Source organism: Notechis scutatus, chromosome 2 (genome assembly GCF_049901735.1).
Source record: "Notechis scutatus isolate UNSWTSFEM ecotype Mainland chromosome 2, rNotScu1.2, whole genome shotgun sequence".
Classification (NCBI taxonomy): Eukaryota; Metazoa; Chordata; class Lepidosauria; order Squamata; family Elapidae; genus Notechis; species Notechis scutatus.
Genome location: NC_142010.1, coordinates 117,663,215 through 117,678,292, shown reverse-complemented (window position 1 = coordinate 117,678,292; position 15,078 = coordinate 117,663,215). Strand labels below are relative to the sequence as shown.

The 15,078-nt window shown below is 37.0% G+C and overlaps 1 protein-coding gene across 3 annotated transcripts in view; it reads right to left on the bottom strand.

The window, feature by feature from the left end:
• Positions 1–15,078, bottom strand: part of RPTOR (regulatory associated protein of MTOR complex 1) — a 409,502-nt gene that overhangs the window by 364,366 nt on the left and 30,058 nt on the right. For all 3 annotated transcript variants that reach the window (XM_026667263.2, XM_026667262.2, XM_087955978.1), the window contains exon 2: positions 7,375–7,477. In XM_026667263.2, the coding sequence (XP_026523048.1) occupies positions 7,375–7,477 (103 nt within the window). The remainder of the gene's footprint in view (positions 1–7,374; positions 7,478–15,078) is intronic.

Below are 15,078 nucleotides of genomic sequence, written 5' to 3'. Positions count from 1 at the left end.
GTAGTAAAGGAAAAATGCATTGCATTTATTCTAGTTCTCCTTGCATGTTTTTTTTTTTTTTTACACAACCACTATTATATATCTTGACAGATAAGGTTCCTAGGCAGGATAGAGATTTGCTGTCACTTCTGTGTCTATGATTATATGTCTGAATGATTTTTGATGCACTGTGGAATTTTAATTCTATTGAAAGGAAAAGAGTCAAGTCTACCTTTGCTTTAGTTAGCCCATCTCCAAAAACTCTGGAAAACCTTTCTGTGTTGCTTGCCTTAAGACTGATACACAGCTTCCATTACAGGTTGTATAAAAACAAAAATTTCTATTGAATTACATTGATATTCAACACATTTCTGATACCATTAAACAACTTTCTGGTTCAGAATGCTAGAGGGCATACATCCTTCTTAATGACATTTTCTACCCTATTATTGTGACATTTCACGTTTGGTCATAAAGCAACCCCAAATAAAAGATGGGTCTTTTTTTTTCTATAAAACGTAAAGGAAACATTATAGTAACAACAGCTTTTGCCTGGAGGAAAATCAGGAGACACACTACTGCTTGGCAACCTGTGTAGAGGAAACAGAACTGTATATTGCATCTCCTCATTAGGACGTAACTATATATTTTAATTTTAATTCCAGAAAGGATAGGTTTAAGGATAAGCCAGTGAAATAGAGACCAAGAGCACAATACAGAATCCACTGGCAGAGAGTAGATACTGCAAAGAGAAGCCACTATTTCTCTAAATCCCTAATCCCCAAACTGGGACATTCAAAATGGGAGTCAAGAAGTGACTTTTTTATCGTTTTGCTGAGAATTTATATTTTATTTATTTCCCTTTCACTTCAATGGCTACAATGGAAGAAAAAATAATTCTGTCAGCTCCAAGACTAATGCTTGTTTCCCACTGTCTGGGACATATTAGAGAAACAAAGAGATTAGAATATAATCCATACCTGTCTTGCTTCTGCACATACAACACACGAAGGCACAGACAGAGAGCAAAAAAAAAAATGTAAGAAGAGATTCCCAACATCACACAGAGGTGGCCTTCCACTACAGAAAGAAAGCCTCAATGGTGAAGGAGGAAGACCTAAACATGTAAATGTTTCTCTGAAAATGTTATCTAAAATAAACATCACTCAGAGTGGTAACTGTAAAAAAGCGGGGAGGGGCTTCAACACCACTGTACCTTTGTTGCAAAACCCCTGCCTTTCTTTCTCTTCTTAATTTACATGATGAAAATTCTGGAGCACAGACAGCATGGAATGAAGTAACATCATACCTTACTGCTCCTCCTGCCATTGGCTTTTGGACTGCAGATGTGATGGACACTTAAACTATTGCGTCTTCTACTTTTCACAGCAAAATGACTACAGAAGGAATTTGACATTTTTCTAGCATTCTTTTGTTTGGCTAGCAAACAGCAGCCAGCTGGTGCAAAACATGTTCAAATCCTCTTGGACAATGAAAAATTGTGCAGAGCAACATTATTGAGCTGGTTATCTGCTACCTACATGGCACACTGAGCAAACAAGTGCAGATTGAGAAATATTGCAATACAAAACTTTAGGAAGAGGTGATCGGCGTGCTAAGTCAAGGGGAAAGGCAAGAGTCATCGCAACTGCATCTTAGAGCACTGATTTCTATACAATTAAAATGAAGGTTATTAAAATTCTCCAACCACCGGAGTTACTCCACTGTTATTTTTAAAAATGTGTTTGTGGGATTTAGACCGAACTCTTAAAAGCAAGGAGAAATCTATAGTTACTGCCACAAAGCTGAACAAACATGCATCAAATTATAAGCCATTATTAACATCTTTGCAGTAAATGCCAGTTACTTTTTAAATCCTTTAAATCTAAAGTCCTCTTAGCTACTGCATTAAATTTGATGCTGCAGTAACTTTATGGGCTAAGAAAATAAAGCAAATATAAATAAAGCAAATATAAATAAATAAACAAACAAACAAATAAATAAGGCTACTAAGACAAAAATATCCAGACAATGGCAACAGGAAAGCCTTTGTGCTGCTGTATTTTTTTAAATAAGTATCTTGTATTTATTAAAATACTGCATTGGCCTGATGTAGCATTTTGTTCATACTGTTAAAATACTTTATCTTATTAAAGCCAATGAAGCACATAACACTTCCCTAAGCAACATTAGTCATACTGAAAAATACAATGAAATAAATCAACTTTGAATGATATAATAGCATTTAGAAAGAGATGAGACTTTTTCTCCCATCTGATAAAATTAACTGACCAAAATCACATTCTTCTTTTTAGCCTCAAGTACTGTTTTCAGAAACCATACTTTGAGGCCTAAGAAAGAAATTTTATTAATTAGAATTTTAATCCTACCTTTATTATTTTATGAATAACTGAAGGCAGCAAAAATATCTAATACTTCTTCCTCCTCCTATTTTCCCCACAACAACCCTGTGAGGTAGGTTGGGCTTAGAGTGAGTTACTGGCCCAAAGCCACCCAGTTGATTTACATGCCTAAAACAGGACTAGAACTCACAGACTCCTGGTTTCTAGGCCAGCACCTTAATCACTACCGCAAACTGGCTTAATGTTATTAAGACACTACTTATGGATTTATTAAGCATTTTTTAATTATCTGCCACTGTAAGAAACTTCCAGTGAAGGAATGGAGGACAGAAAAACAGCTCCAATAAAAACAGAACTGACAACTATGGCAGTATGAAGAGCTAGTAAGTAGACTGGTTCTTTGATAAATTCCTCTTTGGATAGGAAGAGGTTTTGTGCTTGTCCATAAGTATTTCAGATAGCTGCTGCTCCCAAGGCACAAGTTCTGGGAGATAAGAGAATAGTCAAAAATCCATCGTGCTAAAAGCAGGGTCAGTGCCTTTGAAAGGACATTGGGTTTGCATATTTCCTTTACTCATCACTTTCAGAAACTAATTGTTAGCTGCTTTTCAGCTATTAGGAACTTTTAGACTGAAACATTTTACAATACTGATCTTTAGAAAGAGAAATTTTAAATACAGGTAGTCCTTGACTTACAATTGATTAGCAACCATTTGAAGTTACAATGGACTTCCCCGGGGCTACTTATGATCCAGTACCCCCTTTGCGGTACTCGACTACCAGCCTGTTTTTATGTCTATTCACCATGACCCGGTTTTATGATATTTTTTGCTGGAAACCAACATCTACTTACAGTTTCCAGTAAAAAAAACTTCCCTTATGGACAATGGTTGTTGAGGTAATTCCCCATTAGGAGAATGAGCACACACAGGGAGACATAATGAGAGTAATGAAGAATAATACACACACAGATTTAAGATATTTAAATGTGAGACAATGTGTGCAAAGTAAGATGATTAAGCTAGAATACTATATGTCAGAAAACAATATAGCAGATCATTTTACAAAGGCCCAAGGCTCTATAAAGCATAAGGCTTGCTGCGAGGATTATGGACTTAGAATGTAAGGTTGTATATATTGTCCTACCCAAAAGGGGAGAATGTTAGGAATGTAAGTCACCTAACAGTTATTTGGGTTGGAAATACATAAACTAGGATAGACATTTTAATACTATGCCTTTAAGAGAATACTAAATCTGTAATTGGGTGTGGTTCCGCAAATGGCCATAAGATGAAGCCAGAAACATGGGTTGTTTAGTCTCAGAAGAAGTCACAGTGAGTCTCTCTATTCCTTCTGTTGGAGAGAGTTGCCGTTCCTCCTAAATGACTGTTACTGATCATTGATGTAAGTCTGTTACTGAACTGTTTTTGATACTGGACTTTGATATTTGGATTATCCCTGAACAGAAAACTGACTGCTTACCTGTGAATGACTTGGACTGCTTATCTTGGAATTTGCTTAAATGTTTATTGGAAGTAAAAACCTACATTTACTGTACAGTGTATCTGTGTGCTGTTTGTGTGTTATTCTTCACCACTCTCACTACATCTCCCTGTATGCGCTCATTCTCCTAACGGGGAATTACCTCAACAATGGTTTTGCTTAATGATTGCCTGTTCATTTAATGACCATGGTGACTCACTTAATTACCCCCAAAAAAGTTTGTAAAATTGGACAGTGTCACATGGCAACCCACTTAACAATCAGCATGGCTTATGTCCATAATTCCAGAATCAATTATGGTCATAAGTCAAGGACTAACTGTTCAAGTTTACGGGGTTAAAAATAATGGAATAAACAGCAAAACTTTCATTTTAGAAAGTTACAAATGGACTAAGGGTACAGATAAATTTGAAATAAGATCTTGGAATTAATTATAAAGAATCCTTCTCATGGGACAATGTTTTTGTTTTGAATTATTTTAAAAAACATAAGAAGATAAGCCTTTACAAATTGGACGCCAGAAAGAACTAGAAGGAAATAAAGATTACTATTAAAGGAGAAGAACACTCAGATTTAGCTTATAAATACAGAATAAAGCAAAACATTTTTACATTGAATATGTTGAAGAGTATTTTTGAACAAAGGACACAGAAGTTGAAGAGTGTTTGCCTGTGTTTAAAAGATATTATGCAAGAGGAACAAGTTTTGCCTGATGAGACTGAGATTGATTTGAAAGTAGATTTTAGAAAGACAAGCTACAAGAATGACATGGAAAAAGATGTTCCACTGGACATAGAAAAGGAACGAGCTGATATGTTAATAATTAAAAATAATCAAATACAAAACCAAGAGACTGATCTGAATAATTTTCCTATAAAAATGAAAAGGTATCAAGCTCCAGGATCTTATTTAAAGGAACTAAAATCAAGATGGTCACAAGTAAAAGGAAGGAATATAAAGTTGGTATAAAGTATGTTATTTCAACTTACCAGAGAACGCATTTGGTTTTCACTAGGGTTGTTTGAAGCTAGTTTTCTAAGGCAAAATGCAGCATGCTTTCTAATTTTCAAGTCATCTGCAATGTTCTACACTAAACAGCAATGATTCCTACCAGATATAAAGTGGCAACATATAAACTGAGATGGTGATGTTTAAATCAGCCCTTTTTATTGTAATTAAAAATCTTGATGGAAAATTATAGATGTGCTTTATTATATATAAAACCCAAATCATAAGATACAAACTCACACTGTTTAACTTAAAATAGCATAACCGGAAAAGGAAGTTTTGTGTAGCAATTAAGGCACTTATAAACTGGGAGATTGAATTCTCTCCCAATCTGAGGCACGGAACCAGCTGGGTGACCTTGGGCCAGTTACTCTAAGAAGGCAATGGCAAATCACTTCTAAAAATGCACTGCAGGGACTAGTCCAGGTAGTCAGACACTCAAAGGCACGAAAAAACAATCAGGAAAAAAATAAAACATTTTTGTGTTTATGATTATAAACATAAAATTTTATGATTATATTCTAGATAATGCACAATAAAATGAATGTTGAATAAATATTCAATAAATATTGATTATTAAATAAAGACAAAATAAGAACTTTCAAAACATCCAGAATAATCGATTGGTATCTAGTTTACATTTCTAAAGAGCCGTGGTGAAGCAATACTTAAGAGTGCAGTACTGCAGAGCTAACTCACTGCTCACTCCAGGAGTTCAATTCTGAGTGGCTGAAGGTTGACTCAGCCTTCCATCCTCCCGAGGTGGATAAAATGAAGACCCAGATTGTTGGGGGCCATATGTTGACTCTGTAAACCGCTTAGAGAGGGCTGTAAAGCACTGTGAAGCAGTATATAAGTCTAAGTGCTAATACTGTTGCTAATGAGCCTATGGCAAAATTTTCAGCATTTATTTCACAATAGAGACATTATATGACCAAAAGGTCCCGGACGATTATCATACAATTCCCAACCTTCACTAGGTGAAGAGGGTGGTTGGCCTTCAGATCCAGAGGAACCTGGGGGAAGCAGATTATTTGACTTGTAGCAAAGCTCAGATGGAAGTGGTGTGCCCACCTCTCGTTTGATTCTTGATTTCTTAGCAGCTTTTAATGCTGTCTACTGTAGTATCCTTTTGGGCCAGCTTCAGGTTTGGGTGGAATGCATTGTTTTATGTTTTCTCTTCTTTTCTCTGTGGCCAATTTAAAATTGGTGTTGACAGGTAGGAAGAAATCATACCCACTGCCTCTCATTAGTGGGGTACTGTAGAGTTCAATTCTTTTGCTTAACATGTACATGAAACTGCTGAATGAGGTCAGCAGCCAATATAGTGTATAGATGTTACCTAACTATACATTGCAAGCCCAAGTTGAACAAGGGACACTGCTGAAGTCTTGACCCAGTGCCTGGAGGACATACAGACCTGGATGGGACTCAGACTCAATAGTGAGAAAATTCAGGGATTCAGTTTGTTTCACCAGCATGGTTCCAGAGAGTTTCCAATTTGGACATCACTTTCTACTTGTAAAGCAAGTGGAAGTTGTTCCCTAGAGAGTTTTTTCACGGGTACATGTAATGCTCCAGTACTGTCCTTGCCTGGACCAGGAACCACCTCAAATGGTTACATCTACCTGGTCACCTCATGACTGGATTATGGCAATGTATTCTACATGGGACTGCCTTTGAAGACCAGTTGAAAACTATAGCAGGTCTAGAATGCAGTGGCATGGACAGTGACAGAGCACCATGTTATATGAGCATAACTCTGCTGATTGCCACATGACAGGTGCAATTCAAGGTACTTATTATCACTGTCAAAGCCCTTCACGGCATGGGCCCTGACTGTTGGGGGGGGGGGGCACTCCCAATGCCTCTACTATTCAATTCAGTCCAACATGGTAGTTGCACTCCAGGTGCTATCAATTAAAGAATACCATCTTGTGGAATCCAGAAGCCTACTCTACTGTAATTCCTGCTCTCTGCAATAATTCCTCCTCCCCTCCACCAAAGATCTGTGCCATTCTTATGTTGTTCAGGAAATTATTGAAGATTGTTTTCCCTGGCCTTGGAGACAAGATGACTATGGATCCAATCCCTCTTTGTTTTATTTTGTTATGATCTGCTTTATTTCTTTTTGCATTTTCCTTTTCTGATCTGTTGTATTTTTAATGGATATTTGGGGGAAGGGTGTTAATTTTAAATACAGAGTTGTTTAGGAATTGGGCAATTTTATGGGTGTGTATGAGAGTGAATGATGTAAAGTTATTCTTGTGGATATTCACCTAGGCCTAAGGACAAATCTTTTAAAGAAGCACAATAAACTATTTTTATGAGATTTGCATTTCAGCACGTTAAAAATAAGCCAATTAACAAACAGATGCCAACGTGCATTTTTGTACTAGTATTTATTCCAATCTTTATTTAGTACAGATTTCCACTGAATATATTGTCACCTTTACCTGGCATTGCAAGACAAAGTAATTCAAACTTTTTAAATGGATAAATAATGTTCAAAGGGGCTTACCTATCCAGCATTCAAGTCGAGCACATGGAGTTGTCTTTACCACATCAGGAGGATCCACCCCAACATTCAGGCACAGTACTAAGGCAACACTAACAGTCTTCATCTAGAAAATTAAATAATATATTTTGGTAAGCAATATGTATTAAGATGATTCTATAGCACAGCTGTTTTTATTTATAAATACTAACAAGAAATAAACCGATACTGAACTTTTGATTGAATCTGAAAAAAATCATTTGAACTACAGTATTAGCAAATTCTGCTCTTTATTTATTTAGGAGATTCACGTGGCCTCTTAATTCATTCATGGTGACTTCAGCTGCTTACAAAGTTAAGACCCCAAATACAAAACCTAATACACTCCCACCCACTACAACATTCAGAAAAACCACTTGATGGGCTCCGTATCAGCCTGTGATCTCCAGTCATGCTGACAAAACTATATCCTTAGGGCCTTTCAAAAGAGTATTAAGTTGGAGGGCAATCTTATCTGACTTGCAACTCCCCCACCCCCCTGCAAATTTTGCACTAAGCAGTGTAACCTCATCCTGGACCAAAGATGGCAATTCTCCATGAACCAAAGAATCCAAAACCCATTACCATTTTGTCTTACTAGGGTTCATGTTCGGCCCATTGCTCCTGATCCATCCCTTAACAGCTCTGGGCAAGCAGGAACTTACCATGGGCTGAGCTATACAACTGTCTATCATCAGCAAACTGATATCTCATAATGGATGATCTCACCCAAAGGCTTCACATAAATGTTAAGCAGAAGCAGATAAAGTACTGAATCCTGCTTAACCCCACAAAGCTGGGGTGAAAGGCCAGACCTCTTACTCCATGTCATCACCAACTGGGAGCTCCTAAATGATGTGTTTTTGTTCTTAATTTCCTTCCTCCCCAAGAGAACAAATTATATCATATCTACCATGGAATGGAATGGAATGGAATGGAATGGAATGGAATGGAATGGAATGGAATGGAATGGAATAGAATAGAATAGAATAGAATAGAATAGAATAGAATAGAACAGAACAGAACAGAATAGAATAGAATAGAATAGAATAGAATAGAATAGAATAGAATAGAATAGAATAATAACTTTATTGTCACTTTGAATGTACACTAATTGATATACAATAAAATGAAATTTTATTGCATACAGTTCTCAAAGGGTCACCGCCTTCAATATACACTACATAACCATGACAGAATGAATGACAGAATAAATGAATGAATGCAAAATAATAAATGCATATGCCCACATATATTACATAACATAGAGAAACAACACAATCTAGTTCGGATGTATACATATATATGGCAAGAAAAATGAATCTTGAGAGTTTACCTGGTGGGTGGCATAAAGAACAAAGCTGTTACAGAATCTGGTGGTCCTTCCAGAAATACTTTGAAATCTCCCAGAAGGGAGCAACAGAAACAGTCTATAAAGTGGGTATCCGTAAAGCTCTAAACACATAGCGCTAATAAGCAATATCCTGAATGATGGGAAGCAAGCTTCCTACAATCTTCTTGGCTGTCCTTACCACTCTATGTCCTTTCTATCCAAGGCACTGCTGCCACCAAACCAAACAGTGATTTTTTAAAAAATACTATTTTTGAATTTAAATACATCTCCATGATTGTCTATGCTTAAATATGAAATACAATGAAAGACATGTGTAACCACTGCTAGAATAGTTTAGTAACTAAAGATCATTAATAAAGTGGAATAATAGTCTAATTAGGACCACCAGTTTTAAAGGATCTTTTTATTGAGTTTTATTGGCCTATCCTTGGCTTTTAGCTGCAATTGCACATAAGATTTTAATTCTGTCTGAACTGTATATTATTACCGCAGATATTTACCAAATTCATTTATTTGTGCTGTTCTCAGGATTTTATTATGTAAACATCCCCCTGAAGGTTTTAACTGTTAAAGATAGCTGAATCCTTATTTTAAATAAATAATATACATTAATAAATTATATAATTATATACATTAATTATATACATTAATTATATACATCCAACTTATTAAATATATACTCATAGTGCCAGTACTTTTACCTGAACTAAATATAAAAATAGGTATTGTGATAGCAAGAAAGAATAATTTCCAGTGTCTATAGGGAAAGATTTATGTAATGTGAAGTTGATTTGTTCTTTCAGTGTATTGAAATAATGTCCTAAATTAATAATTAATTTAGCAGGTGAATGCACTACTAAAAATATTATCACCATTAATGAATTTCTTGGCAAGATTGATTAGACCCTTCTGAAACTTCAAATGTAGCATCAGATTTTCTTAAATAACATTTTTTTCCAAATACATTTCTGTATACTGTATGAAGACAAAATCATATTGACTTTTTTCAACATTTCAGAATAAAATATAATCAGATCTATTTCTACTCATATGACAAAACAAATACAAAAAGAAGCCTGCATTTGAATATGCTGATTTCCAATTACCTTTCCTTTTCAAAGATTTGGTTCTTTCTTTCTCTTTCTCAAAATATTACACAACTTGTATGTAATTTTCCTAAACTCTTCCTTCCATAGCCCTTTGTGCAACTCCACAGAAGATTCTGCCAAGCCCCATGGATTAGGCAAGCCCCACTGAAATGCTTTATTAAAAAATAATGATAACACATTATACAACATTTCTATATCAATAATGCAACATAGCAAATCTTGCTTAAGTGGCTGCCCAGGAAGCAAGCAAAACAAAAAGAGCTTAATTTCTTTTTATACTAACCCTCAACAGTAATCTCTTAAAATAAACAGCATCTTCTTCATGTACATTTTGAACTATTTCAGACTAATCATACATAAGAAAGGAGTTTTATTCCAGCACGTTATATATTTTCAGGAATAAATTCAGAGCTGACAGGGAAATCAGAGTGCATTGCTTTGTCCACATCTTCAAATAAACAAACCTAACATCGTCCATGACTGTACACCAAGAAGAATAACAGTGTAGTATTTTTAATTGATTTTCAGTAGTTCTTGCTTCAGTAGTTCTGTACAAGAATGTGCTCATAAAAGAGAATGACTTAAAGGAATGCGTCTTTTAGGAAAAATGTATACTAAAATTTATGTCCCCTGCCAAAAGCCCTTTCTTCACTGAATATTTTGGTGTCAGAGGGGCATGCAATAGAAACTATGCTATGCTTTTTTCTTTAAAATGAATTGGGTCTCCTGAATGATAAGCAGTCTGCATTGCCCAATGAGTTTTGGCATAATTTACAAATGAAAAAAACTAAAGAAAATGCTTATTAAATATGCCAACACAAACACCTGTGTACTGGAAGCAAAGTGACATATGATGATAGGCAATCTTGCAGTTCCTTCTCTAGGAGGCATCTTTTATTGTAGAACATCCTAAAATTATTCTGACATTCTATATAGACGGTACTTGTTTTAAGGATTACAGACTATCAATCTATAAAGATCCTACTTTTCTAAACTTTCCAGGTGGTAGAGCATTCACACATGGTAGAGCAACACGTAAGCTTAAGACCTCTCAAGCTGGATATATCAAACATCTTAAGTAAGACTAAAGATAAAATGCAGGTGAAGGGATAGATAACAGATAATCAGAGTTGGAAGGTACCTTGTAGGTCATCTAGTCCAACCCCCCGCCCAAGCGGGAGGCCCTACACCATTTCTGACAAATGGCAGTCCAATCTCTTCTTGAAAGTCTCAAGTGACGGTGCTCCCACAACTTCTGAGGGCAAGCTGTTCCATTGGTTGATTGTTCTCACTGTCAGAAAATTTCTCCTTGTTTCCAGGTTAAATCTCTCCTTGTTCAGTTTCCATCCATTATTCCTTGTCTGGCCTCCAGGCGCTCCTCCGTGGCAGCCCCTCAAATATTGGAAGACCGCTATCATGTCTCCCCTGGTCCTCTTCACTAGACTAGCCAAGCCCAGTTCCTGTAACCGTTCTTCGTATGTTTTAGTCTCCAGTCCCCTAATCATCCTGGTTGCTCTTCTCTGTACTATTTCTAGAGTCTCAACATCTTTTTTATAATGAGGTGACCAAAACTGGATGCAGTACTCTAGGTGTGGTCTTACTAAGGCTTTATAGAGTGGTATTAGTACTTCCCTTGATCTTGATTGTATCCCTCTGTTAATACAACTTAGGATTGCATTAGCTTTTTTGGCTGCTGTTGCACGCTGCTGGCTCATATTTAGCTGGTTGTCCACTAAGACTCCAAGATCCCTCTCACAGTTACTGCTATTGAGCCTGGTTTCACCCAGTCTATATGTGTACTTTTGCCTAAGTGTAGGACTTTACTTTTCTCTACATTGAATTTCATTTTATTAGATATGGCCCAGTGTTCTAGTCTGTCAAGATCCATCTGGATCCTGAGCCTATCTTCTTAGGTGTTAGCTATTCCTGCCAGCTTAGTATCATCTGCAAATTTGGTAAGTTCCCCTTCTATTCCCTCATCTAAGTCATTAATGAAGATATTGAAGAGTACTGGGCCTAAGACGGAACCTTGTGGCACCCCATTGCTTACTTCCCTCCATGTAGACTTAGACTCATTAAGGACTACTCGTTGAGTACGGTTTGCCAGCCAGTTGTGAGTCCATCTAGTGGTGGTGCTATCTATTCCAGTTTTTTCTAGCTTACTAAGAAATAGGTTGTGGTCTACTTTGTCGAATGCCTTGCTGAAATCTAAATATATCATGTCCACAGTATTTTGCTGGTCTACTAATTTAGTCACTGTGTTGAAGAATGAAATAAGATTGATTTGGCATGATCTGTTCTTAACAAACCCGTGCTGACTGCTAGTTATTACTTTACTTGTTTCTAGATGTTGGCAGATCTGTCTTTTTATTATCTTTTCCAGTATCTTCTCGGGTATTGATGTTAGGCTGATTGGTCAAGTTTCCTGGGTCTATATTTTTTCCTTTTTTGAAGATGGGAACCACATCAGCTCTTTTGCAGTCCTCTGGTAGTTCCCCGGTGCTCCAGGATTTTTGAAAGATATGGTGCAGTGGTTCTGAGATGACCTCTGCCAGCTCCTTTAAAACTCTGGGATGTAATCCATCAGGCCCCAGTGATTTGTGTTCGTCAAGATCAGACAGGTGTTCTCGTACTATTTTTTTGCTTATTTTAACTTTTATTTCTGGTCTGTCTTTTACAGTTATGTTTTTGGTGGGTTGAGCTATAGTTTCTTTTTGTGTGAAGACCGATGCAAAGAATGAGTTAAGCAGTTCTGCTTTCTCTCTGTTGCCTGTTACTTCCTTGCCATCTTCTCTCTTTAATGGACCGACTGGTTTTTTTTTCTTGTTATTTATATGTTGGAAGAAACTTTTTTTATTATCTTTGACTTTTGTTGCAAGTCTTTGTTCGTTCTGAGCCTTTGCTATCCTTACTTTGTCTTTGCAGATTCTGGCTATCTTGCTGATATTCTACCTTAGTTGTATGACCTTCTTTCCATTTTTTGTATTTGTCCTTTTTTTCTTTCAATTTGCCAGAGAGATCTTTGTGCAGCCATGCTGGTTTCTTCTTGGATTTCTTGTTTTTCTTAGTGGTATTGTGCTGGTCTGGGCTTCTATGATCATACTTTTTAGAGTTTCCCAAGATTCTTGAGTTGTTTTCCCCTTTAGGATTTTCATCCATAGAATCTTTCCCAAGTTCTCTCTTGAGTTTATTGAAATCAGCTCTTTTAAAATCCAAGAGTCTGGTGTCATTATGTTCTGTTGCTTGTGTTTGTGTTATGTTGAATTCTAGTATGATATGGTCACTCTCACCCAGGGTTTTTGCAGTTTCAACTCCCTCTATCACTTCTTCTCTGTTTGTAAGAATTAAGTCCAGTATGCCTGTCCCTCTAGTTTCACTCTCTACCTTTTGGACAACAAAGTTGTCAGCAAGGTTGGTAAGGAACTTATTTGATTTCTCACTTGGTGCAGAATTAGTTTCCAATTGATATCAGGATAATTGAAGTCTCCCATTACTATTGTTGTGTGTTTCCTGCATATGTTTGTTAGTTGGCTGGCAAAAAGGACATCTATTTTTTTCTGCTTGATTGGGTGGCCTATAATATACACCTATGGCCATGTCATTCTTTTTTTCTTTTATATTGACCCATATGCATTTTAGGAGGTTTTCATCTTTGGTTTCATGCATTTCTGTAGCGATATAGTGGTCCTTTACATACAGTGCAACTCCACCTCCTCTTTTATGGGCTCTGTTGTTTTTTTAATAGTTTGTATCCTTCTACCAGTATATTCCAGTCATGGGTTTCATCCCACCAAGTTTCCGTTATTCCAACTATATCATATTTACCTTCATGTATTCATAGTTCGAGTTCACCCTGTTTGTTCCCCAGACTTCGTGCATTTGTATATAGGCACTTGAGATCTTTATGTCTGACACTGTGTTTACTGTCTACATCAGGGATCCCCAACCTTTTCGACGCCGCGGCCCGGTTCCGGCATCAGCTGGGCGCCGCGGCCCGGTACCGGCGTCAACTGGGCACCGCCATATCTTTTTACGAAAGCGCTTCCGGTGACGTCACCGAGCGCTTTTGTCAAAGATGCGGCGCTAGCGCTCGGTGAGCTTTTCGGGTAGAAATGGCTTTCTACCCGGAAAAGCTCACCGAGCGCTAGCGCGCCTGCCCTTTTGACAAAGCGCTTCCGTGAGCTTTCTACCCGAAAAGCTCACCGGAAACACTTTTTTACCAAAAAGATGGCGGCGCCCAGCAACCAGCGGCCCGGTAAGGCTTGTTTCGCGGCCGGTACCGGTCCGCGGACCGGCGGTTGGGGACCCCTGGTCTACATAACCTCATATCATAGGCTCATATCATTCTTTTCTCTTTATCGGGATAAAATAAATTGGATTATTGTTAATGAATTTCAACAATTTATTTAAAAGTGCAGAAATTAAAGTAAAAAAATGAATTTTAAAACATTCATAATTTTAACTAGTCCAAAGATATAATTATGGATAATAATACTTTTTAATAATCTTACAAGATTGTTAATGACAACATAGAGAAATAAAATGGTAATCTACTGTTTCAAAACTCATCGAATTCGGTACTCAATACATTTTGATAAAAAATATGTTGTCCCAGTATTTGTCATTTGTTTGGTACTTGAAGCACTGCAATAGGAAGAGGGGGACAGATACAAAGTCGGCCATGCCGGGAAGATCACTGCCAAAGGAATGATCACAGAGGGCAGACAGGAAGTTGGCCATGCTGAGAAGGTCACTGGCATAGGAAAAAGGGCAGATGGGAAGTCCTTCCCAGCCAATACAAAAGGTCACATGATAAGTCACACTTTGTTTGGTACTCATCATTTTTAGTATTTGACGTGCCTCCTGGAACCAATTAACGGCAAGTATCGAAGTATCACTGTAACAGATTACCAACATATATTCTTACTGTCGTGTTCCATAGTTCAGCATCAAGAAACATAGTTCAGTTTCACTTTCATTCTAAGATATTATGACAATAAAGATAAATGAACAGGAAGGTGAGTGAGTGGAACAGAAGAGACACAATTTTCCTGACCATTTATATTTATTTAAAATACATCATATTCATCCTCACATAAATACTTATCATTCTACTACAGTGGTGTAACAAGGGGAGGAATACCTTGTTTTGTTTGCATACAGTGCCTTGTAATATTCTGTGACAAGGATTGCATGGAAGCTACTTAAAACCAATATAATCTTGCC